Here is a 25,725-nt window from a genome sequence, read left to right as displayed (position 1 = left end):
CTGACGCTCCGGTTCGAAGATGTGACTACGGGACAGAGGTTCAGGGCCGAAGGGGTAGAGGAAGACCTAGGAAAACTTTGGAAGAGACTCTAAGAAAAGATTTAGAGTACTTGGATCTAACGGAGGACATGACACAAAACCGAGCGCAATGGCGTTCTAGGATTCATATAGCCGACCCCACTTAGTGGGAAAAGGCTTTGTTGTTGTTGTTGTAAAGGATCATGAATAGGAAAATACAAAAGATATGTGTTAGAAAGTCTTTGAAACAAACAAAACAAGTTAGCGAGAATCATGGAATGCACTATCTCAAGTTATTATCACATCCATAAGAGTTTGATATGACTGTTATACAAGTTGTAGAGTCGACTCATTGATTAAAACTCTACCTGCGCAACCAAATATTAAGTATGAATGTGTGAACAAGATATTTACTACTCTAGCTACAAGCCTGCACAACCTTTTGATGTTCCTCAAGTATGAATGTGTGAACAATTATGACTAACCTTGTGAATGGGCTGATGGGCTTTGCTTATTAAATCTGTCAAATAATGGGCTAAATGGGAAATAAATAAGGTTGGGCCTTAGAAACAGGCCTAACTGCTTATCTTCTGTCCGAATATTGCCCCTTTTTCAAACAGGATTAAGCAATTAAGATTGACTTTAATTATATTTAAACCTCTCAAATTCCTCGTCAGAATCAATATTTGCGTCACTAAGGACCGTTAAATTGTAAACATATAAAAATGAAAAAACTAGATTGAGAACCATATTACTTTTACTTATGATTTCTTCAATCCTTACGAATTCTTAGTCTCCCAGTTTCTCTGTTCTTTCAAAGTTTCTTTAATGGCGGCTTCAAATCGTCCCCGATACGAAATCGATGACGGCATCACCAAACTAAGACATCATATTGGATTGCTCTACCCAGATCAGCCTGATCTTCATCTTGATGTGTTCTTCAAACATAGAGATGCATTCTCTCTGGGTCCTGCATAGACTCGCCCAGTCCCAGATGTAGTGGAGTGTAACTCGCTGGCAGCAACATGGATCACTCCCAATCCATATAGGACTAGAACTGGTCTTTGTCCACAAGGTTTGAGTCACGCTACCCAGGGCTTCCCTACTCCCTCTAGTGAAGAGTGGGGACAATGAATTGATAACTTGAAGCCCATTCATGAAGCTAAATGGCGATCCAACGGCATCCACGACTTGATTATGCTGTTCAAGCAAGGCATCACTTTGAATCTCAAGCTTCTCAGTGCAGTAATGATGTTTTGGGACAACACCACCAACACCTTCAATTTCAGAATGAGCCCGATGAAACCCACGATCCTAGATATAGCTCAGTTGTTCGGGCTTCGACCGTCGGACAAATGTGTTGACATCACCAAAGACTGGGCAGCTCCTAGGGAAACCAATAAGAAGAAGAAAAGAAATGTCGGAGCTATCCTTCCTCTTGTGAAAATGAATAGCGATCCGGCCGAGCTCAAGGCCTCGAGCACCTCTTTCTCTGGATTTTTGCATTATTTCAAGGGACGTTCCAGTTCCAACTCCCTTCGGGCAAATCCCGATCAGGATCACATACATTTCCTGTTGTATTGGCTCAACAAAATCTTGTTTCCAAATCCCTCCAAATGCATCAAATTGGAAAGGATTCCTCTGGCTGAGGCATTGAATGCCTATGAAGATGTTGCCATGGGGCCATTCGTGCTCTCTCATCTGTACTCGATGTTGGACAAGATGATCAAAGATAGGCTATTCCAAACCAATCGGCAAGGGCCACTTTGGATGGTACAAATTTGGTTCAAGTGGTACTTCCCTGAGCTTAGGAGTCTAGAGATCATTTTTGAAGATCGGACAGTTCTAGCCATTCAACTGGCTTTGGCACCCTTGACACACCGCACTACTCTGGAGTGTTTGTAATTGTTTAGAGAATGTCAGACAAGGACAACGGAACAATGGAATGCTTCATTCGTCACAGCCTACCCTTGGTTTGAAAAAGGAAATTTTTTGGAAGAGCTCGACGGACCAGAAGACAAATGGGGAACGGTTCGATTCTTCAGCTGCGTCCAAGTTCGAGACATCGCTTGGGGTGTCCGCAGTGAATACCCCTACAATCATGGTATGATGGTCTACTCTTGGGGTGTCCGAAGTGAATACCCCTATAATCATGGTATGGCGGTCTGCTTGGCACGCACGACTGCGATCGGCTGGCCGTTGAGAAGGCCCTTGGTCACGACCACGCCAGATGATCGAGCATGTGGTGGTGCCTATCCACCACCACTCGCTTCGCGCGGATTCCTGAGCCGGACACCATTCTCGCTCTCTCGAATTCTCTCTCTCACAGCTAGGGTTTTTGTCAACCGCGGGCTCTCCATTGGTTTTCGGGCCGACTATTGGGCTTAAAACATTTCTAATAATGTTTTGTATTGAGCCAGTAATTGAGCTTTTTATTGACTTAGATAGTAAAACCAAGAGGTTATCTCTGGTGCACTCTTGTTCGGAACTGAACTTTCTTTTGATATGCACTAGAGAAAATTTGTGAACCAAACCATATTTTCTCACAACAAATCTTTTTGGAGTGATTTAGATATGAAAGTGAGTGTTAGATGATAAGTTACCAAGCTTTTCCTTAACAATATGATGTGTTTTTAGTGTAGTGTAAAGTTGAGATGCATCTAGGTCTAAGGAGAAATTTTAATGTGCGACTAAAGGGTCATAAGTATGTGCGGCCACCACTCACAAAATAGTCGTTATATTTTCTTAGCATCCAAGGTACCTTGTGATCCCATTGATGTGATAGTTTCTACATACGAACAACTGTGTATAAGAATTTTTTTAGACTAAAAGATCATGAATAGGAAAATACAAAAAATATGTGTTAGAAAGTCTTTGAAACAAACAAAACAAGTTAGCGAGAGTCATGGAATACACTATCTCAAGTTATTATCACATCCACAAGAGTTTGATATGACAGTTATACAAGTTGTAGAGTTGACTCATTGATTAAAACTCTACCTACCCAACCAAATATTAAGTATGAATGTGTGAACAAGATGTTTACTACTCCAGCTACAAGCCTGCACAACCTTTTGATGTTCCTCAAGTTGATAAAAATACAAGAGGGAGGGAAATAAAAAGCTAACAAACAAACTTTACGATTTGGTAAAACACTTCAAATATCCATTTTCATATCCTCAACTACAATACAATCGGACCCTCCTTTCCCTCGAAATGCATCCCCCGTCACAGATACTTAAATCCATCATTCCAAAGGGATAAATTCCGTATACTCAACCACAAAGGAACAAATGCCACTCTGTTGGAGTGAAACATGGTGCACTCTCATTGTCATACTCCTATACAACTTGATCAAAATTCATATGATCAATCCACATACCAAGCAAGCGCAAAAAGTAACAGAAATTCAACATTCCATTCAAAATTCCATTGAGATAAAACTTTAATTTTTCAAGGGCTTGTAAAAATAACAACTCAAAGACAACTTCAACTCTAAACTTTTGATTAATTATCAAAATTAAGATTAATATTAAAACAACTCAAAGGGTTCAAACGATCATTTGCATCACATGAGAATTGAATTACTACGTGCATAGTATCCTAAAACCCCCAAAAATTAGAAGATGCAAATGCAACAGAAAAATCCAAACGAAAAATCCCAAGGAGATGGGAAATGGAGATTGAAACTGACCCGGAGAAAGTTGCAGGTTTTGGGACGAAGCTTTTTTGGCTCGTGGAAGAAGATGGCTTGCGAAACGGCACCGTTCAATTCTCTTGGTTATCTTTCCTCTTCCTCTCTCGCTCACTCTCTTTTTGAGTTTTTGAGTTCCGACTCTGACGAGCTGGAGAAGATTGCTCATTTCTGTAATAGTGTAATTGGGCCTTTTATGGGCTTATGATGGGCTATTTATTGGTGCCAGGCTGCCAGCTGTTATTGGTGCATCCCAGCGTGCTTCCAAAACGAAGGAGAAATGTTTCAATGTACCGGAAACACGGTCTAATATATTAAGTATTATAATACAATTGATTAGATTTTTTTTTTCAAGTATCAAACCACTTGTAATATGACATTTTGCGTATCAAAGCCATATTCCCGGTACACTAAAAAATCTTTCACAAATTTTGGTACGAAGATGTTACTTTTGTTCTTAATATTCACGTTGCATTATGACAATTAATTATGAAAGAACATTCTTGTTTAGAGTTAGTTTTCTATTTATTCCATTGAAGCCAAATGTAATGTTCATACAGAAGAGCTTGGTGATGATGCCAAATGTTAGGCAATCTCGGTAATTATGTTTTTGACAAAGCGATATTTTATAAGAAGTTTTAACGAAACACTCCTGGTACTGTTCACTTTTAACTATAAAACCACATTTTTACCTTTCCTAATACTATTCACTACACCTTTATTTGTCATTTTTCATTAAAACTAGAATTTTTTTAGACTTTTCGTTAGTTTTCCTTTTTATACTACTCTATGGAACGGCCCTTGGTCGATTGGCCTCACCCACATCAGGCAATATTAGTTTGATGTAGAACAACATGAATACCATTAAAATGCATTTACATGAATGTAAGATTATTTCTCTACTTGTACTTTTTTTTTCCCTACTTGTTCTTTGGTGAGGGCACAACGCCAGAGAACATGGTTGGTGAGCCAGAAAACCGCCTTCTTGGGCTTCAAAACTTTCCGCCGGGTGACCCTGGCATCCCCCCTTCGGATATCAGAGGTGTTAAGCCTGATCCTGCAGTGGCCGCGCTTTTATTATGTGTGCTCATCATCGGAGGTCCACATTTGGTCTCTAACGGTAGTGGTTCAAATCCTTTCTCTGCTGCTATCAATGCTTTCTCTTTGCTCAACTTTATCAGTCTCCATGGGTCGATACTGACACGGAAGCCATGTTTCTTAGTTCGGTAAAGGGATGGGGATCGCCTTCCATTCTTATGGACAGCCTTCGGTTGGTATGAAACTTAGAATGGCAATTTATCCCATAAGTCAGGCGGCAGATAACTTGTATGCCTTTTGAAATCTGAAGATGCAAAACTAGGGAAGGCTGTATGCCTGTATAGGAGATATTACCTCAGTTGCATCCTGCCCTCTGCATATAAACCGTGATATGAACGACGGCTTTTCAGGTGAATCAAAATCACTACTTACATCCCAGGAGAAATCTGAATCATCATTGAATGGATCCATTACTAAAGAAGCTCACTATAATCTGCCCCAAAACGAAGAGATTCTCTCTTTTGCACCCAATGCATAATCGTCCACCATAAATTGAAATGAAGAAACATAGGCATGATAACAATAAAGTATGACATTACTCTGTGAGCTTTCTTTTCTTTTTCGTTTCCAAGAATGAAGATGAGTATTTACCTAATTTTATCAAGGAAAATCACCCGACTGCTGCATCTTCCAACATATCGATGTGGTACAATGAGGTTAGTTGGGATTCACCATGTTCTTCATCGGACTCGAGATCACAAGCATCTTCGACATATCCAGATCGCCTCATCTGTTCAAGAAGCAACTTCAAAACATAATGTATTTCTTTCCTTTGAGGATGCCTTTTATCTTTCACCAGGAAAACATGCACATGACCCTGTATTTCAATCCAACTGCAACCTGGCTGCTTGACAACTCCCCGTTGCCTCATCAGCTTCCTTACTCGTATAACATCAGCCCATCTCCCGAGCTCGGCATACATGTTTGAGAGAAGAACATATGGTCCAGAGTTCCTAGGTTCAATATCTAAGAGCTTCTCGGCCACATACTCCCCTAAGGTAATGTTACGATGAACTTTACAAGCAGCAAGCAAAGACCCCCATATAACAGCATCAGGTTGCATTGGCATGACCTCGATCAAATTTTTGGCATCAATAAGGCAGCCAGCTCGACCAAGCAGATCAACCATACATGTATAATGGTCCTTCAATGGTACCAAACCATGTTCCTCACTCATTGAGTAAAAGTACTTTTTTCCTTCATCAACCAATCTTGCGTGGCTACAAGCGCATAGCACACCAATCATAGTGACATGGTCTGGTTGCTCCCCTGATGCCAACATTTTTCTAAATACTTCAAGAGCTTCAATCCCGTAACCATTTTGTGCATACCCCACAATCATGGCATTCCAGGAGACATAATCCCTTTGCAACATATTTTTAAAAACACGACAGCCATCTTCAATAGATCCACATTTCATATACATATCTATTAGAGAATTCCCGACAAAAATATCAGGCTCTTCCCCGACCTGGAATTGAAATCCGTGCTTCAATACATGTACATGAGCCTGCCTGCCAAGCTGCAGATCAACAAGACTTGCACAAGCATTGAGTAGATTCCCAAATGTATAGTGGGTTGGCAGAACAGACTCCCTCTTCAGGAGGAGAAAGAGTCCAAGGGCCTCTTCATTTTCCCCATTCTGTGTGTACCCTGCAATAAGTGCGTTCCAAGAGACTATATTTCTTTCCATCATCCTTGTAAACATCAATCTTGCTGCTTTTACGCTTGCCGATTTTGCATATCCACTTACCATGGAAGTTTCTGAAACAACATTTCTAACAGGCATCCCATCAAAAATCCATCTGGCTTCTTTTACTCTTTTGCATTTTGCATACATATCAACTAATGCATTGCACAGAACAAGATCATCCCTGCATTATCACATTTAACAACACAAGCGTGTATTTGCTGACCTTCCTTTATTGCGGACAAGCTTGCGCATGCACTTACCACACTGGCTAAAGTTAGTTCATCCGGTTTGAACCCACACTCCATCATCTTCACAAAAACTTCCAAGGCTTCGCTTGCTGGGCCATTCTGCTCATAACAAGTAATCAAACTGTTCCAAGAAACAGTATTCCGGTCATTCATCCCATCAAAAACTCTTTGTGCACAAGAAACGCTCCCACATTTAGAGTACATATCAATAAGTGCAGACCCCATATAAACATCTGATGAGTACGAGGATTTTGCAATTACAGCATGAATTTGAACACCCATTTTCAACTCTCTTAAACCTGCACAAGCACTAAGAGCACTACCAAATGAGTATTCATTTGGCACAAAATTCTCCCCATGCAATCTAACAAAATATTCCAAAGATTCTTCAAAGCGGTCATGCTGGGCAAACCCTGATACCATCGAATTCCATGAGCACTGGTCAGGCTCGGGCATTAACCTAAAAATCTTCACAGCCTCATCAATTAAACCCAACTTTGTTAATGTGCTTAAAATGGAGTTCCAAGTGAAAGTGTTCCTTTCAGGCATTTTATCAAACAGTTTGCATGCATCATCCAAGCAACCACATTTTCCATAAGCATCAATGAGCCTATTCTGGATAAAAATCTCCGAGGAAATTTGGGTCTTGATGATACGGGCATGGATGCGACGTGCATCACGTGCCAATTTGGTTCGGATGCATGAGTCCAATAGCTTCCCAAAGGGTGTGGAGTCGAGGAAAGAGAGGTCACCCACAAATTGTTTGAACAATCCATGTCTAGTTCCCATTCCATTGTAACAAAGCAGCATTGGTTTGAAAACACATCAATTTGCCTCCTATAACGCGGAAACAAGAAATATACTAAAGTCATCTGTAATCATCTCATGAAAAATGTGCTAAAGGAAGAAACACACAACATGCCAACTCAAATTATCCGATTAACGAAATACACAAGCTGATTGTGCTTCAATGTTCAAAAACATGCCAAAGCAAGAGTCAACTGTGACTAATAAAAAAAATCAAGGGTCTAGAAAGAAACGAGAACAATCAAACCTCCGAAATCAACAGAAAAATCTGCAGCAACAGCAGCCATAACTGAAAAAATGGGCTGCCACGAGCATTACCCAATTCAGAGAAAAATGAGAAGCAGCAAGTTGATAAATTGATTACGTAATTTGAATTAATGCTGGTTTTCTACTAATAAATGAATGAGATTGAGTGCTCAAAATTTAGCAATTTTGCTTTTACATCATTCATCGCAGTTAAAATCCAAAATACCCCAAATGAAATCAGGGGCAGCAAACAGAAAAATCCAACAGAAAAAGGGAAAGAAGAAAAGAGAAGAGAAGGAGGAAGCTCACCTGGAGAATCAGAGAGGCTGGCGGTAGAGGTAGAGAGAGAGAGAGAGAGCAGAGCTTGTGAAGGTTTTAAACTCTCTGTTTGCTTTACTAGAACTCGTCAGAACACTATTTTGTATCAAAGGACAAAACGGCGTCGTCGTAAGATCAATTCCACCCTTGGACCAATCCTCCCGCCAATCCACTATTCAATCCATCATGTGAACAGTAACTGCTCTAATAAACAGTAATTGTCTTTTGCATCTCTAGCGTGGGAGCCCTCCCCCTAGCAATTCTCAATAAAAATTACTTTTTTATTATTATTATTTCTTCTTCTTCTTTTTTTTGTTTTTTTTGGCAAACATTTTTTTTCTTGTTTTCAGATGGTGCCAACGCACTACTTCTTTTTCTTCTTCTTTTCAGATGGTGCCAAAGCACCATTCCAAAAGTCCTTCATCTTCCTCCAACCCCCCCCCCCCACCCGTGTCCTCCCCCCACCCCCACAACGCACCCCCTCGCCTCTATTCCTCCATCTTCACCATCCCACCGCCGCCTATCTTCCTCCATCTTCACCATTTTTCTACCATTTTTCAAGCTCAGCCACCCGATCTCCGACGACCCATATGTGCCATTTTTCAAGCTCAGCAGCTCCCACACCTTAGCCACCCATCTGTGCCATTTGTCTGTGGGTGTTCATCATCTCGGCGACGAACTCCCGCAAGAGCCGTTGAGTTCGAAGCTGGGTTTTACAATTTTTTAATTTTTTTTTAATTTTACTTTTTTTATTAATATTTTATATTTTTATTAATTTTATATTATGACTGACGTCAACCCTGCGTCAGATCCACTCGGGCTCTCGGGCTAGCAATTCCTCACAGGCCCGCTGCCCTGGCCTCCATAATCCCTCGAGCTCCCCCACGCTGGAGTCCACAGCCCGGCCTCTAGGGCCCTTTTTCCTTGCATGTCCCCCGAGCAAACTCCAACGGTGGAGTTGCTCTAATGTTTCTCAATCTCTTGTGATCAAGGTCTAAAATATCGATGATATCGGAAATATGGGTAATCCAAAAACACGGAAATTTCGATGAAAATATCGGGATAATATCGATATCGATAAAAATTGAATAAAAACCACGGAAATTGTAAGAAAAACTTGGAAATTTTATTGAAACTTTGCAAATGTTTATCTAGTCAATTATCTATTAGTTTTTCACAAAAAAGTGGAAGGAAATGCATTGCATGATGAATTTAACCGATTTAAGTTGATTATATAGCAAGCTGGCAAACATTGTGAGTGTAGAAAATATGTAGTAATTAATGAAAGAAGTTTAAACACACCATAATCATTTATATATAATGAATTATTTATCAGCAATAGTTTAGGGGTTAAATGATAGTTTACCCATGTGCATAGTTAGTCATAAACTTAGGGTGCATTTGTTTCACCGGACTATCTCGGACTAGATTAAGTTCAGAAACTAAATTGAATTGGCTTGACATAGACTAGCTAGTATAAGAATAATTGAACGTTTAGTACATTGTCTGACTAAATCATGGACTAAATTATTTTTGGGATCTGAATATTTTTTTGTCATTTCTTTATTTCTCTCCCCCTCTTTCTTATCCTTTCCAGATGCTTCTTGTTCCTTTCTTTTTTTTGGTCAAAGTTTCTCCGTTCGTTTCTACTCATTCCTTTTCTTTTTCCTTTCCCTTTCAAATTCAGGAACTGGGTACAAGTCGATGAACCCCAACTAGATAAAAGATTTATCGATCGAAGCAGACATTGGAGTTGCATATGGTGTGGTCGAGCGCAAACGCACAAATCGACGTCGGCATCGAGCTTTGGGTGAACGCCAATTTGGATTTGCTTACCCAGAGAGGCACCACCGCAGTTGAGCAGGACGAGGAGAAAGGGAGAGAGAGAGGAGAGAGAGTGAGTGAGAGACAGTGAATGTAACACCCCAACCCCCAAATATAATGCTTAATTTTGTATTTCCCCAAATATTTATGGAGCTATCAATTTAGTCCTAATTTCCTTTACCCAATCCGGATCTATACTTAAGATTCTCTTCTCTCTTAAACTGTCATGTGGTAGCACCTCTACAATCCTTATTCTTCTCTTTCTATCCCCTACCCCGTAACCCCTTCTTTCTTCTTCTTTCTTTTCTGCATTCTCTATCTCTCTCTCTTGAAACTCTCATATCTCTCATTTCTCTCTGCACCGAGACCCACATACACACTCACACCATCGCACCTGCTCGAGGAAGACACCCATCGTTATCAGCAACCTCGTCTTGCTCCCTATCCTTCTCGTCTCTGCAACTCAGCGAACGCAGGAACCCTTCGGCGAGTTTCTTGAATTTCTCCGGTTAGGTTTTTGGGATGAAATCTGCTCAAGAATAGGCACACCCATCTCCGGCGAGGCCGTGGGTGTCGATAGGTTTTCCGACCACCACATGTCGTTTCACGGTAAACGGAAGGTATAAACGCACTCCTCTCGCCTTGTGCTTTTGTTTGGTACCTAGATCGAGGTCTAGGGTGGTAGTTTGCAGTCGGCCGGAGCTGTAGAAGCTCCGGCGTTCTTCTCTGTTCTTCCTTGTTGGTTCCCGACGAGCGCAGGCCATTCAGGCCGTTTCCCATAACCCTCGGGCCTTAGGCCTGTTAGGAAGGTGGAGCGATATTTTGACGATAATTAAGTGAATAAGTGTGAAAATATCGCCCTCTCACAAAAACGATATTATTGGCGAAATATCGCCGATAATATTTTAGACCTTGCTTGTGATCCCAATTAGGATACCAAAAGCCTAATAATTCATCTAAGGGTAATTTTTGGTATTTTATTCCACCCTTAGTTGAGATTCGATGATAGGTTATCATTCAATCTCAGTTGTTCATTATAATTAGAAACGGGTCGGTCCAAGACCTCGTTTTTCTAAGTATATGGACTCGGCTCGTCTTGTAATTAACATCGCCCTGCCCTACCCCGTCCTACCCAAACCTAGACTACCCGCCCCGACCCGCGGTTCCTCTATCTGTTTGCCCACCCCTAGACTCTAAAGCTTAGATTACGGATTTAAGTTATCTAGGAATTTGGGCATTAAAACCTACGGTTTAAGCCCTTCAATGGTTTCTAAGGCAAAAGATGCCCTTAAGAATTTTCCTTTTTTTTTTAGGAAAACTAATGAAAATTGCTTAAAATTAAATTTTGAGTTTTAACGATAAGGACAAAATAAATGCTAAAGTGAATAGTACCATGATTGACTTTTTAGTGTAAAAATGTGGTTTTTCATTAAATTGAACAACATTTGGAGCTTTTCATTAAATTTTTTTTTTTTTTTTTCCTCCACAATATGATTAATCTGTTTGAAAATTGGAAACACACAAATATACAAGGTAACATGGCATGTAGGAATGTGGGATTGGGAGGAATGCCTTAGAAAAAAGCAACAGTTATTGGTAGAAAGTAGCGACGTCATATCATATGTAGTTAATTTGAAGAGTAAATTGTAGCTATGGTCCCTTAACTTTAACTCAATTGGAGCAATGGTCCCTCAACTAAAAATCCATTACCTTTGGTCCCTCAACTTATCAAAACGTGCAGCTATGGTCCCTCAACTAAAAATCCATTACCATTGGTCCCTGAACTTTAATTCAAGTGGAGAAATGGTCCTTTAACTTTAACCCAATTGTAGCAATGGTCCTTCCAATATAACTCGTTTTGACAAATTTTTTGACATAGTTGACGAAAAGAACAATAATTATACACTTTGATGAGTTGAGGGACCCTAATTATATAAATGGTCATTCCAACATAGCTTATTTTGACAAAATTGATGAAAATGACTATAGCTACACATTTTGATAAGTTGAGGGACCATTGCTCCAATTTGATTAAAGTTGAAGGACCATTTGTACAATTTACTCTTAATTTGAATTTTGCAAGAAATACATAAAGCGTCTTCTTGGATTGTTAGTTATACAATGAAAATTGAAAATTATACGTTACATTCATATGATTATAAAATACCAAATCAAGTAAAAGTGCAATTACAAATTGCCCGCCCAAATTTCAGCTTAGAAGATAATAAAAATCTTTTCTTTAGAATAAGAATGAAGAACGAATTTTGCAGTCTGGATCTAATAATAATATAACTAAACCTCATTTGTTTAAGACGTCAAGTTAAAACAATGCCCAAAAACTATCCATGGAAGCTGGGACGCAAACCTATAACTCTAAATGAAAACAGAAATGAAATCCACCAACATAAATAAAAAATATCGATTCCAATTTAGAATTTACACACAAAATAAAATAAAATTGAACTCCTTGTGAAATTACCATGATACCCTTTTCCACCTTTCTTTTTTTTTTTCCCATTATTTTCTCGAATATCTTTCTTTTCGTTAATACAAGCAAGCAAGCGATGTAACTGTTTTAATTTGGTCTAAGGAGAAGAAGAAAGGGTTTGAACCGAGAACGAGTGCGTTAAAACAAAATAATCTTAATCATCAAGACAATTCATCACTTTCAAGTTAACAAATATTTTTCTTGTATCACAACATCGACACTATTATGCTTCATATACCATTTAAGAGAAACATTGATTTAACTCCCTTTGTTTAATTGGTAGGTGGCTTTTCTACCTCATTATATAATTGGAAAGGTACAACAAATATTCGAGCCTACTAATTAGTTCAACTAATCTTCTCTTCAATTTAATATTTTTTTAATAAACAATATTATCTGCACTAAGAGGTTGAGAAGTGGGTTAAGCCTCACAATGAGTTAGCAATAATGTAGTTCAAATTCGCATCTGACGAGAATCGAACTTAAGACTTCTCACTTACAAGTGAAGATGAATACTACTATACCGTAGTAGTAAGTGGCCTCTCTCCAATTTAATTGAACATATAGTAGTAGTAGGTATATAGCATGTCTAGTATTATAAATGTTCTCCTAATCACGAGTGATCAATGAATATATGGTCATCAATCCTGAATCTAATATCAAGAGTGGGGAATAAATAAATAGATGTGTTTTTTTATGCCTTAATCTCGACTGTTGATACCTTATTAAGAAGAGAAGTGTTATTGGCACTCCAAAAATCTTATTCTACACTCCTCAGAAATGTATTTTTCTGTCAAAAAATAGAAAGTTTGGAGTGGAGAATGAGATTTTTGGAGGGCCAATAACAATTCCCATTAAGAAATAACAAACAAGAATGGAGGGTATTTAGGTCAGAAAAGCAAAAGATATGATTCTTGTCTAAACTCTACTCTACCTTATCAAGAAATAACAAACAAGTGAGTGCCATATGTAGACTTCTCATGTCACAAACTTCATAATTTAATTTCTGAAAAAAAAAAAAATAAACGAAGATAATTCATGAAAATTAAAAATTAAAAAAAAATTAAAAAGCCAGAAAAAAACAAGGGACCCAAAACGCACCTGTTAGTGCATGCAGCATCAGACTCTTGTCTCAGCCTTATTCGAAACACCCATCATCTGCCGAACAAGCAGGAAACCAAAGCTAAAAACTCCCATGGAATCTCTGCTTCTTTGGCTTCCAAGAATCCCTTTCCTGCCTTCCCAATGCAATCTCTCCATGCAAAAACAAAGCATGGGACAAGAGGGAATTGCTTTCCTCTGTGACCTTTGAATTGTCTTCGCTTCTGGTTTTCCTTTCAATATGGTCCAAAGAAAGGTGCCAAACAAGCTTGGAATCCAAGCTGATCATGACAAATTCGAGAAGCGGTTTTCAAGCCTGAAGACTTCTTCTCAGTTCCAAGATGGGAAACACAGAGGAGCTGATTTGAAGAAGAAGAAGAAGATGAAGAAATCTAGATCAATCAAGCTTTCAGATGTTGAGAGCTTGAGATCATCAACTTTGAGGAAGAACTTATCTCAGCCAGGAAAGCCGCCACCGCTGCCTCTGAATGTTCCTAACACTGCGGCTTCCCCTCAGAAGCAGCCTCTGACCAAGACAACTTATGGCTCGCCAAACTACATGAAGCCCACCAGCTGTTCTCATGCAAGGAAGGAGCAGTCACAGATTAGTCTTCGAAGTTCTCCGCCTATATTTTCGGATAGTAAGAACCAGAACCGAAAAAATTCAGGCAGTTCAAAGCTTAGCTCTGCTTCTAGTAAACCTGAAAGAAGTTTAGCAAGGACATCTGGTTTGAAGCTTGTGAGAACTTTAATGAAGTCCCCTAGTTTTAAGCCGGTAAGAGCTTCGGCGAAAAAAACTTCCAGGGTTGTTCTTTGTGCAGATGCGAATGTTCAGAGAGCAACTTGTTCTTCAACACTGAAGGATGCAAAGTTTCCTGACTATCTGACGATTAGTCCTGGGGGAACCGAAGCTGAGGGAACTTCAATCATGAAGGTTTGCCCGTATACGTACTGTTCTCTTAATGGCCATCATCGTTCGCCTGTGCCCCCATTGAAGAGTTTCTTGTCTGCAAGAAGACGTTCGTTGAAGACCCAGAAGATGATGAAATTGCAAGCTCTGAGTCCACGCAGAGCAAAGCGATGTAATGATGGAATAAAAGAAATTCATTTGCAGAAAATGTTGTTTGATGAGGATGAAAAAATTGCAGAGAAAGAAGCTGCTTTGGATTTCTTTGTTGAATTCTATGCTACAAACGAGGAAGATGGCACCGAGGCAATTGGAAGGAAAGCAGGAGCTGATTTTGTAGGAGAACAAGAAGTTTACGAGGGTCCTGCGTTTCCAAATGATGCAAGTGATGAAGCAGAAACAGAAAATTATGCCAACAACCTAGTTGTGGAGAACCTGTCAGATAGATCACCGCATTCGGAGAGTGAATCTGAGGCAGAAAGCTTCGAAGAATTTCCTGAAGAAGACCAAAAAGAAGATGCAGATGAAGACTACGGACCACAGTCAGATCAAGAAGACAATTCCACTGGAAGCTGCTTGAAAGAGAGCGACTCTGAAGACCTTTCAAGCACTGAAATTGATTATTCCAGTTCTGAAAGTATTGACATGGAGTGGGAGGAAGGGCAATTTGCCACTACAGTGCTTGGTGATTATGAATCTGTTCCAAATGCCGGGTGTTCAACAAAAATTCAAGACACTGATAAGCAAGAAGAATCGCTGATCAACTCTGACGCAATGAAAGGTAACAGCGATAATATGATTCAGGATTATTATGGAGTACTGCAGAATGATGGTGATGTCAGTGAACAGGATGTCATTAAACAGAATTTTGAGATTCAAGAGTCTGAGCAAGAGTATGAAAGATGGAGTTACGACCAACTTTCTTACACTGAGGATGCATTTGAAGGAGGCAGTGAACTATCGGATACAGATTGCATAGAAATATCTTCAACAGAGGAGCCAACTGAGGAACTAACAGGAACTGGTGAGGAAATTCAAGAACAAAATGAATGTTTTGAAGCAGAGGATCATGAGATCGGCTCTCACCTTGGAGATGTTGAAAGCAACTACACCAGTGTGGAGACAGATGAAGCTTCAGATAACCAACCAAAGAATACATTTCATGAAGATGAAACAAGTACGCTGACAGGAGACCGAATTTCTATTCCTTCTCAGGATATCTGCGACACAGATGATGCTGAAACAGATGCAGGATGCAACGGGAGACCTGATGAAGAGAATTCTGAAACAAATCAAAATGTTGCAACTGGTGACTTTGGCTTGGAACCTGGACTCCCTGCAGGGGTTCCTGAAAATCAAATGGAAGCAACAGAGCAAATTGGTGATGTCAAACCATCACCGGAGATTCAGCTTTCTGATTCGGTGCATGATGCTTCTGAAGCTGATGAAGATGCTGTCAAGGTTGACGATTATGATGATGGCAAGAAGACTGAACCTTTCCAGCATTATGACATTGCTGAAGATGGTAACCTGTCCAAAGGGAAGTACACAAAGCCCAAAATTTCAAGTTCCAATGAATCTGAGGATCAAAGTGATTTAAGGCTGAAAAAATCAGATATCTTTGGTAACAACACAGGAGAACCTGATAACATGGAAGTGGAAAACAATTCAGAGCCAGAAGCCACAAAAAATTTCAACACGGCCAATAATAGCATTAGCCCTGGGATGAAGAGAAAATTTTCTGAAGCAGCAAGCAACTTCGACCAAGAACTTCCCAACACCTACAACTACTGGAAAAGAATCAAATGCAAGAAACTCAACATGGATGGGGAGGAGCAAAGGAAGTTCAATCCAAGAGAACCGAATTACCTGCCTTTGGTTCCTGACCCCGAACCAGAAAAGGTTGACCTCAGGCATCAGATTATCGACAACAAGAAAAATACAGATGAATGGATGCTTGACTATGCACTCCAGCAAGCTGTCACAAAACTTGCTCCTGCAAGGAAGAAGAAGGTGGCACTGCTTGTTGCAGCTTTCGAAACGGTCATGCCAGCGCCCAAAGTGGGAAAACATCATCGGCATACATCAACAGGCTTCAGTCACGCAAGACCTATGCAAGCTTGTAGCTGATGATAGTTACTGAGGTGAATATATAATCACTATCTCCAAGCCTTCAGATAATTAATTCTAATATCTGTTCATGAGCGCGTTCATCAAATAACAAAGGGAACCATTCTCATATTGTTGTGCAGGTGAAAAGACTGCAACATCTATAAGCTACTGAAGCAAAGGCACAAGAATATAGGAGAACTACAGTTCCAGCAGAACACAACTCACTGTTTCTCGGCTCCTTTCAGAATTTCTGGAGAGGAAGGAGACAGCTTCATGCAGTGACGATTCGAGAGTGGTTCTCCTACAGCTCCATGCTTGTGTACTTTGATTAACAATATATGTAATGACATTTTAATGTTTTATGGTGTGATTTGCTACCATTTCATCTGTTGCAGGAGGCACTGGCCTCCAAAACAATATATATGGTTGTTTGCTTAATATGCATGTCAAGTATCAACTGACTTGTCGCTCAAGCAGTTAGGAGCGTTTAGCTCCACTCTCGAGTTCCTGTATTCGATTCCCGACTCTCCCAATATCACTTGTATCGCAGAAAAGAAAAATTGCTCATGCATGCTACAATAACTTTCAGTTGTTCATAAGTTGCTTATATCCACAAGGTCTTACTATCGCATCGTAGCAAAAGAAAACAATTATAATTAGATTTCCCGCAAGATCATATATAAACAGAATGAATCCAATTGGAAACACTTCTCAAAATTTAAGATTCCTATGATATGGAACTCTAGCAAATAACTCTCAGAACTTAAATTCACAAATGTCAAATAAATACTAACAAAATTACAACAATAATCTCGTCTACGGTAGATGTACGTTAATTGCAGGACACTTGACAAGAAGTGACTGGAGTTCTGCAAATTGACTGCCTAGGCCGCTAACATGTGCTATTTTCTCTGGCGAGCCAACTTCAAGAGAACCGCTAGTATCAGAAATTTCACTCTGTTCTCTATCTTTTTTGGCTATCATATCATCGTACAAATACCCGAGGGCATCTTTTGTTGACATAGAATGCACTAATTCAAACAATCTTTGAAATCCATTTCGTTGTTCTTCTGTTTCAATCAACTTCTCCTTTAAACCATCTGGAAGGCAAGCCAGCGCACTGTGGATGGAAGATACGCCAGAATGGATAGAGAAGAAAACAAAACTAAAGTAAGATAATATAGAAACTCCGAACAGTACAAAAATTTCGAAAGTGAGAAATTACTACAACAAAAAAATATTTGCTTCTTTATATTACCTAGTAACACCTCTGACAAGACCCCAGTTGTACCCAACAAGGACTGATTTCTTAAAGCCAATATTAAATCCCTCTTGTGAAGAAGCTTCTTTTCCCGCTATTACACCATCACGGTAACCAGTCTACATATTTATCAATAAATAAGGCATATATTAGAGAACTACCTAAATTATGCATGTAAAACAACTAACTAAACCCAGATAATGACAAAAGTATGTCCGAACTGTCAACAACCGTATGGTATTGGTTATGTCTCCGCTGCCATTCCCGGCCCAAAGCAGATTGTTCATGCAATTCATCATCAGAAGCATACCAAGATCCATCTTCATCACACGATTCAACCCCATCATGGTCTGCAAGAAAACATTAAACCCAGGAATCTTACTACAGAGAACAGCCATATGCTAGAAGAATTACGTGGTGGGCAAGAAGATATAAAACTAATACAAAAGCAGAAACCTTGAAAGAGCAATACTCAAAGGCAAATAAGAGCTTCATTTACATACTACAAGTGTGACAATTTAGACCATTTATCCTTTAAAGATTACCTTTCTCACTCCAGTGATATCGGACAGCATACTCACTCATCGGAGTGCATATGGATGACTGTGTTTTGATTAATTGGAGTATTTTGTTTCACATTTACTACATCACACGTTGAATTCAAATTTTACGTGCATTAATACGAAAACACTCCATTGTATGATAAGCTCCAAGGAAAACAAAGATTTAATGCAGCTCATTAGGTATCCTTGACAACCTAGGAATCAACAAAGAATGAAGGAACTTACGGGTCCAATTACACAATTTTATTACACAATTTTATTTTTCTGAAATTAAATGCATTCACCAGTTAAAACCTATGCATTTACTTATCTACGGCTGACTATATGATGACATCAACGAATATCATAGGTGGACCATGTTATACGGAAAAAAGAGTGCTTTAAACCATTAAAATACCTTGTTGATCACTTTCTATACTGTTTGCACTGGGTTCACCATCCAATTGTATTTTTGATAGGCTTAAACTTTCTGAGTAGAGCTCATGAGCAAAACTCCCCTCCATCTGTTACAGCATAAAGCAAACACCAAGAATTACAATTACAGCAAAGACTGATGTAACGTCGAGCTTTTGAACACTAACTTTAACGCAAAAAGTAAAGAAAAATTAGAAAAGGAATGTGTTTTAATGATAAGATGCTAGACCATAAAATCCACAAGAAATAACGACCATGACTATCTTCCTGAGACCTCCAGAAAAAACCAGGGCAAATTGCATAGCCTCTAGCACAAAGCTAATAAGAACATAGTATATTCACCAAAAGCTCCAGACAACTACCGGTTCAACCAATACATTTATGTCCCGCCCGAAACCTAGGACATGACTTAGGCGGTGGATTATGTTATGGGAATATGGCCTCTATTAATACTTTTAGTGTGTCCTGTCATTTTAGTTTTTCCTTTGATTCCTAAATTTACAAAACTTGGTGAAACACTTCAAATATCCACTTTCATATCCTCAACTACAATACAATCAGACCCTCCTTTCCCTCCAAATGCATCCGCCGTCACAGATACTTAAATCCATCATTCCGATGGGATAAATTCCGTATACTCAACCACAAAGGAACAAACGCCACTCTGTTGGAGTGAAACACGGTGCACTCTCATTGCCATACTCCTATACAACTTGATCAAAATTCATATGATCAATCCACATACCAAGCTAGCACACAAAGTAACAGAAATTCAACATTCCATTCAAAATCCCATTGAGATAAAACTTTAATTTTCCAAAGGCTTGTAGAAATATTTCCTAATCCAAGCAACTAAAATAACAACTTCAATTCTAAACTTTTGATTAATTATCAAAATTAAGATTAATCTTAAAACAACTCAAAGGGTTCAAACGATCATTTACATCACATGAGAATTGAATTACTACGTGCACAGTATTCGAAAACCCCAAAAAATTAGAATATGCAAATGCAACAGAAAAATCCAAACGAAAAAACCCAAGGAGATAGGAAAAGGAGGATGAAACTGACCCGGAGAAAGTTGCAGGTTTTGGGACGAAGCTTTTTCGGCTCGTGGAAGAAGATGGCTTGCGAAACAGCACCGTTCAACTCTCCTTGTTATCTTTCCTCTTCCTCTCTCGCTCACTCTCTTCTGAGTTTCTGAGTTCCGATTCTGACGAGTTGGAGAAGATTTCCATCTCTGTAATGGTGTAATTGGGCCTTTTATGGGCTTATGATGGGCTATTTATCGGTGCCAGGCTGCCAGCTGTTATCGGTGCATCCCAGTTTGGTTTCAAAACAAGAAGAAAAGTTTCAATCTGCCGAGAGCACGGTCTGATACACCAAGTGTCGTAATACAATGATTAGATTTTTTTTTTCAAGTATCGAATCACTTGTAATATAACACTTTGTGTATCAAGCCGTGTTCATGGCACACTGAAAAATCTCTCACAAAATTTGGTATGAAGATGTTACTTTTGTCCTTAATATTCACCGTTATTACAATTAATTATGAAAGAACACTTGTTTAGAGTTAGTTTTCTATTTATTCCATTGAAGCCAAATGTAATTGTTCACACAGAGGAGCTCGGCGATGATGCCAAATGTTAGGCAATCTCGGTAATTATGTTTTTGACAAAGCAACATTTTATACTACTTTATGGAACGGCCCCTGGTCGATTGGCCTCACCCACATCTATTATGCAATATTAGTTTGATGTAGAACAACATGAATAACATTAACATGCATTTCCATGAATGTAAAATTACGCCTCTGTCAATTTCAAGTCAAAATTATCTCCACTTGTACTTTTTTTTTTTCTCTCTACTTGTTCTTTGGTGAGGGCACAAAGCCAAAGAACATGGTTGGTGAGCCAGAAAACCGCCTTCTTGGGCTTCAAAACTTTCCGCCGGGTGACCATGGCATCCACCCTTTGGATATCAGAGGTGTTAAGCCTGATCCTGCAGTGGCCGCGCTTTTATTATGTGTGCTCATCATCGGTGGTCCACATTTGGTCTCTAACGGTAGTGGTTCAAATCCTTTCTCTGCTGCTGTCAATGCTTTCTCTTTGCTCAACTTTATCAGTCTCCATGGGTCGATACTGACATGGAAGCCATGTTTCTTAGTTCGGTAAAGGGATGGGGATCGCCTTCCATTCTTATGGACAGCCTTCGGTTGGTATGAAACTTAGAATGGCAATTTATCCCATAAGTCAGGCGGCAGATAACTTGTATGCCTTCTGAAATCTGAAGATGCAAAACCAGGGAAGGCTGTATGCCTGTGTAGGAGATATAGACTTTACCTCAGTTGCATCTTGCCCTCTGCATATAAACCGTGACAACAAGTGGAAGCTTCTAATTCTCTCCAACTCCTCCCAACTTTTTTAATTAATTAAATTATCAAATTATATATATTTTTGCAACAATTTTCTAGAAATGGAATTTCCCCCAATTAATCTCTGTTTCTCTATACATTTGGCACATTAACAGTTATTTGGTAATTAATTTTCTTTTTGTTTTTAGTTTTGGGAAAGAAGATGGATTTTTTTTTGGATCTGTTTTGGGTGTTTGTAGTTCAACCTCATTCTTATTTTGTTGTATTTTTAGAAATAGTGTTTATTTTGTTCACTTTAAGAAATAGTGTGGATTATTTTTGTTCAGTTTTTGAAATAGTATTGTTATTTTGCTGTAGTTTCAAAATTAGTATCGGTTATTTTATTATAGTTCAAAAAATAGTGTGAATTATTTTTGTTCCATTTTAGAAATAATATGAGTTATTTTGCTGCAATTCCAAAAATAGTGTGGTTATTATTTTGATTCAGTTTCAGAAATAGTATAGGTTATTTTGTTGTAACTTCATAAATAATGTTTATTTGGTTCACTTCCAGAAATAATGTAGATTATTTTGGTTCAGTTTAAAAAATAGTACGGCTATTTTTGTTTAGTTTCAGAAATAGTGTGTAATTTTGATGTAATTCTATAATTTACAATACTAAATAGTATGGTAGAAAGAAATATTTGAATCTTTCTACCATGCTATCGTATCTCATTGCTCAGCTGCTTCCCGTATTACTCACGAAAGCCGTATTGCCCGAAGAGGGCATGCCGCAAGAGCATATGAGGCGTGCCCAAAGGGCAGCAGAAGTTGTGCGGTTCCAGGTGCCGTCACCTAGAAAAAAAAAAGGTCAATGCAATTGATAAAATCCAAAGCATACAATGAATCTAGAGGAAGGAGAAGTGGTCGAGTGGTTCAAGGCGTAGCATTGGAACAGCTATGTAGGCTTTTGTTTACCGAGAATTAGCCAAGCATTCTTCTTACAGCTAGATCCAATCTCCTGGTTCCTGTGGAAAGCAAAAAGAATTTCACATTATAATAAAATATGTCAAAATTTTTTGCAAAAATTACTGAAATAAAAAATAAATGTTCGATAACAAAACAAGTTAAGTTGATCGGTTAATTCAATAAGAAATAGACCTTAACGGAAGTGTGCCGTAAGCTTAATATAGATGTACTGAGATCAGGCGACAAGAGATACTTGCCCTCCGCATGCCGGGATCATAAACGCATGATTTGGACTGGCTCGATAAGGCATTACATGAGCTTTCGGGGAATTGAAACGCTTGCTTACTAAAAGTAAGATGGTAGCGTTAACTAAGTTTTGTAATTCTAAGTAATTGCTCCATAGATCCTATATCTATCTTTATGAAGAAGAAATCATATAACGAAGGGGATTCTTATTTGTACAAATGGTACTTTGAACTTGGAACGAGAATGCAGAAATTAACGATACTTCTTAGCAGGTGTGCTTGTTTGTGTCCAATCTGGAAGGCCCAATCAATAGTTCAAGTCACACACTCCCATAATCCATTTTATCTTTAGAAAATTCACTTCAACTAGGAATGTAAAAAAAAAAACGATCTACAGGCAACGGCCCCATGAATTGGTTATTCCTAGCATGGCTCTTTGATAGGTTGCTATGGCATTCTTTAATCTGAAAGGTTTTACTTTGTCACAGTAGGTTCCCCAGGATGTTGTGGATGTGACATGTGAGTTTCTCCTCATCTGACTCTGCTATCAACATCAGATTGTATCCTAAGAAACTGCCCATGAATACATCCGATTTCCTGCTGTATTATCGACTAGAACGTCAATACGAGGAAGAGGGTATTCTACGTGGATAGGACTTGCTTTGTTCAGATCCCTGTAGTCAACGCACATTCGAACCTTTCCGTCTTTCTTGGAAGTGTGGCTTATTTTTGATCAATTTCAAAAATAATATAAGTTATTTTGATTCAGTTTCAAGAATAAAAGGGATTAGAGTCCTTTGTAGCTTTGGAGTTACTTCCAAGCTGTTTATTTTTTTGTGGAATTACTTTCAAGTTGTTGACCATTCCACACAAGTCTGATGGCAGACTTCTATTCTGCCCAACACCAATTTGGAATGGACCTGACTTCTCTGCCCTCCCACTTCTCATACACTCTCATCCTCTCCTATTTGTGCGGTCACGGTTAAGCCACGTCAACATTTTATATTACTATTGTTTTTTGTCTTATTATCTTTATAAAAAATCAATATAAAATGTGTATAATAATTCACTATAATATATTTTCTTATGATTTTGCATATTTTCTTATGTGCTACTAATTCACTATAATATATTTAGATACAGATATTTCGGTACACTAATTTGCTAAAATATATTATGATATGGACGTTTAGATACACTAATTAGAGGAAGTTAAATAAAATTAATGAATTAAAATGTGTATAATAATAAATTTAAAATTTAAAGTAATGAATTAAAATGTGTATAATATTTTCTTATGTGCTACTAATTCACTATAATATATTTAGATACAGATATTTCGGTACACTAATTTGCTAAAATATATTATGATATGGACGTTTAGATACTGTCAATTAGAGGAAGTTAAATAAAATTAATGAATTAAAATGTGTATAATAATAAATTTAAAATTTAAAGTAATGAATTAAAATGTGTATAATATTTTCTTATGTGCTACTAATTCACTATAATATATTTAGATACGGATATTTTGGTACACTAATTTGGTAAAATATATTATGATATGGACGTTTAGATACTGTCACATCTCGGCTCGGGGCGGATCACTTCCCGGGCCATCTCCACCACTGTAGCACGATATTGTCCGCTTTGGGCTTGCCATTCCCTCACGGTTTTGTTTTTGGGAACTCACGAGCAACTTCCCAGTGGGTCACCCATCCTGGGAGTGCTCTGACCTCCTTCTCGCTTAACTTCAGAGTTCCTACGAAACCCGAAGCCAGTGAGCTCCCAAAAGGCCTCGTGCTAGGTAGGGATGAAAATATACATTTAAGGATCACTCCCCTGGGCGATGTGGGATGTTACAGATACACTAATTAGAGGAAGTTAAATAAGATTAATGATAATAAATTTAAAATTTAAAGTAATGACATTAAATAAGATAACTATTAAATATTAAAAAATATAAGATGAATTTGAATTAAATACACATTTAAGGACTAAAATCAATATCCAATCTAATACCAGGTTTTTATTAAATTTTAATCTTCTTCAAGGATTAAAGTTCAAAAAACCCCTAAAAATCTTTCCGATTTATGAGTTATCTCTACACTTTGGTTAGTAGTCATATAAGAGAATTATAAATAAAAAGTGACTCACCACGAATAACTTTTACGTTATTTGAAGTCAATTTCATTTAAATTTATTTAGCGTTGTTTGAGATGAGTTTAGAACCTCAAATAAAAGGCACCGAGTGTACTCATATATAGTGACCATTCCACTACACTCATGTCCATCACAAATGCGAGTAATGGAGGTGATATGTTGTACAAGGAACCTTCAAAACTCTCAAGATAATTTAGAATTTTTATACATATATTAAATGGACGACGGAATAAATTGGTATCGAAGAAAAATATCAATAAACCCTAATACTAAGGGGGTTCCATGATATTTTAGATTTAATTGTTAAAAAAGAAGAAGATTAAACTCAATATACTATCCTAAATTTTAGTGGTATTCAACATTTCATACGTCAAGTTTTTTTAGTCCTAGTCTGGTACCTAAAGTCATAATTTGGGACATTTTCATATGTCCATTAAGTTTTCCGTCAGAATCTCTGTTAACTAATGACGTGGCGCCCACGTGGATAATGACTGGTCGTCACATGTCAATATGGGCCCTTGAGGATATTAAAAAAATTTAAAATATTTAAAAACAATAATATTTAAAAATTAAAATCCTAAAAGCTATGCCTTTGGATTTGGAAGCAACTTGGGGTTTTTCCCCGACCTAGCCGTCTTGGGGATGGGTTTCCTCCCACCCTTCTCTGTTCTTTTTGAATTTCTTCTTCTTTATCTTTTTCTTTCCTCCCACTCTTCTTTCTGAATTTCTTCTTTCTTCTTTATCTCTTTCTTTCCTCCCACTCTTCTCTATTCTTTCTGAATTTTTTTCTTTCTTCTTTACCTCTTTCTTTCCTCCCACTCCTCTCTATTCTTTCTGAATTTCTTCTTTCTTCTTTACCTATTTCTTTCCTCCCACTCTTCACTATTCTTTCTTTTCTTCTCTTCTTAATCTCTTTCTAAATTTCTTCTTTCTTCTTTATCTCTTTCTTTCCTCCCACTCTTCTCTATTCTTTATGAATTTCTTCTTTATTCTTTACCTCTTTCTTTCCTCCCACTCTTCTCTATTATTTCTTTCTTTCCTTCCACTCTTCTTACATTTCATCTCCATATTCCTTTCCTCCCTCTCATCTCTTTCTCTTTATTTCCTTTCCTCTGTTTCTGTCACTCTCTTTCTACCCTTGGAATATAGGTATAGCCAATTTGAAGGCTCCATACTGAAGTTTTGACCAACTTTTCCGAGCAT

At 38.3% G+C, this 25,725-nt stretch overlaps 2 protein-coding genes and 1 pseudogene across 2 annotated transcripts; 1 reads left to right on the top strand and 2 right to left on the bottom strand.

Moving 5' to 3' along the window:
* Positions 1-4,550: 4,550 nt before the first annotated feature.
* LOC103423262 (pentatricopeptide repeat-containing protein At2g13600-like) lies at positions 4,551-8,234 on the bottom strand (annotated as a pseudogene).
* Positions 8,235-13,545: 5,311 nt separating this feature from the next.
* LOC103423275 (calmodulin binding protein PICBP-like) lies at positions 13,546-16,941 on the top strand. Its single transcript, XM_029105118.2, has 2 exons — positions 13,546-16,586; positions 16,695-16,941. Exon 1 carries the CDS (start codon positions 13,777-13,779, stop codon positions 16,570-16,572), a length of 2,796 nt encoding a protein of 931 aa, XP_028960951.2. The 5' UTR covers positions 13,546-13,776; the 3' UTR covers positions 16,573-16,586; positions 16,695-16,941.
* Positions 16,942-17,188: 247 nt separating this feature from the next.
* Positions 17,189-20,037, bottom strand: LOC103414210 (uncharacterized). The gene is made up of 5 exons (XM_029105119.2): positions 19,864-20,037; positions 18,776-18,881; positions 18,047-18,165; positions 17,813-17,934; positions 17,189-17,674 (listed from the first exon to the last, which is right to left on the bottom strand). Exons 2-5 carry the CDS (start codon positions 18,879-18,881, stop codon positions 17,371-17,373), a joined length of 651 nt encoding a protein of 216 aa, XP_028960952.2. The 5' UTR covers positions 19,864-20,037; the 3' UTR covers positions 17,189-17,370.
* Between the last annotated feature and the right edge of the window lie 5,688 nt (positions 20,038-25,725).

Source organism: Malus domestica, chromosome 07, assembly GCF_042453785.1.
Source record: "Malus domestica chromosome 07, GDT2T_hap1".
Classification (NCBI taxonomy): domain Eukaryota; kingdom Viridiplantae; phylum Streptophyta; class Magnoliopsida; order Rosales; family Rosaceae; genus Malus; species Malus domestica.
The sequence above is the reverse complement of the archived record's forward strand: the minus strand, read 5'-3'. Positions and strand labels throughout refer to the sequence as shown.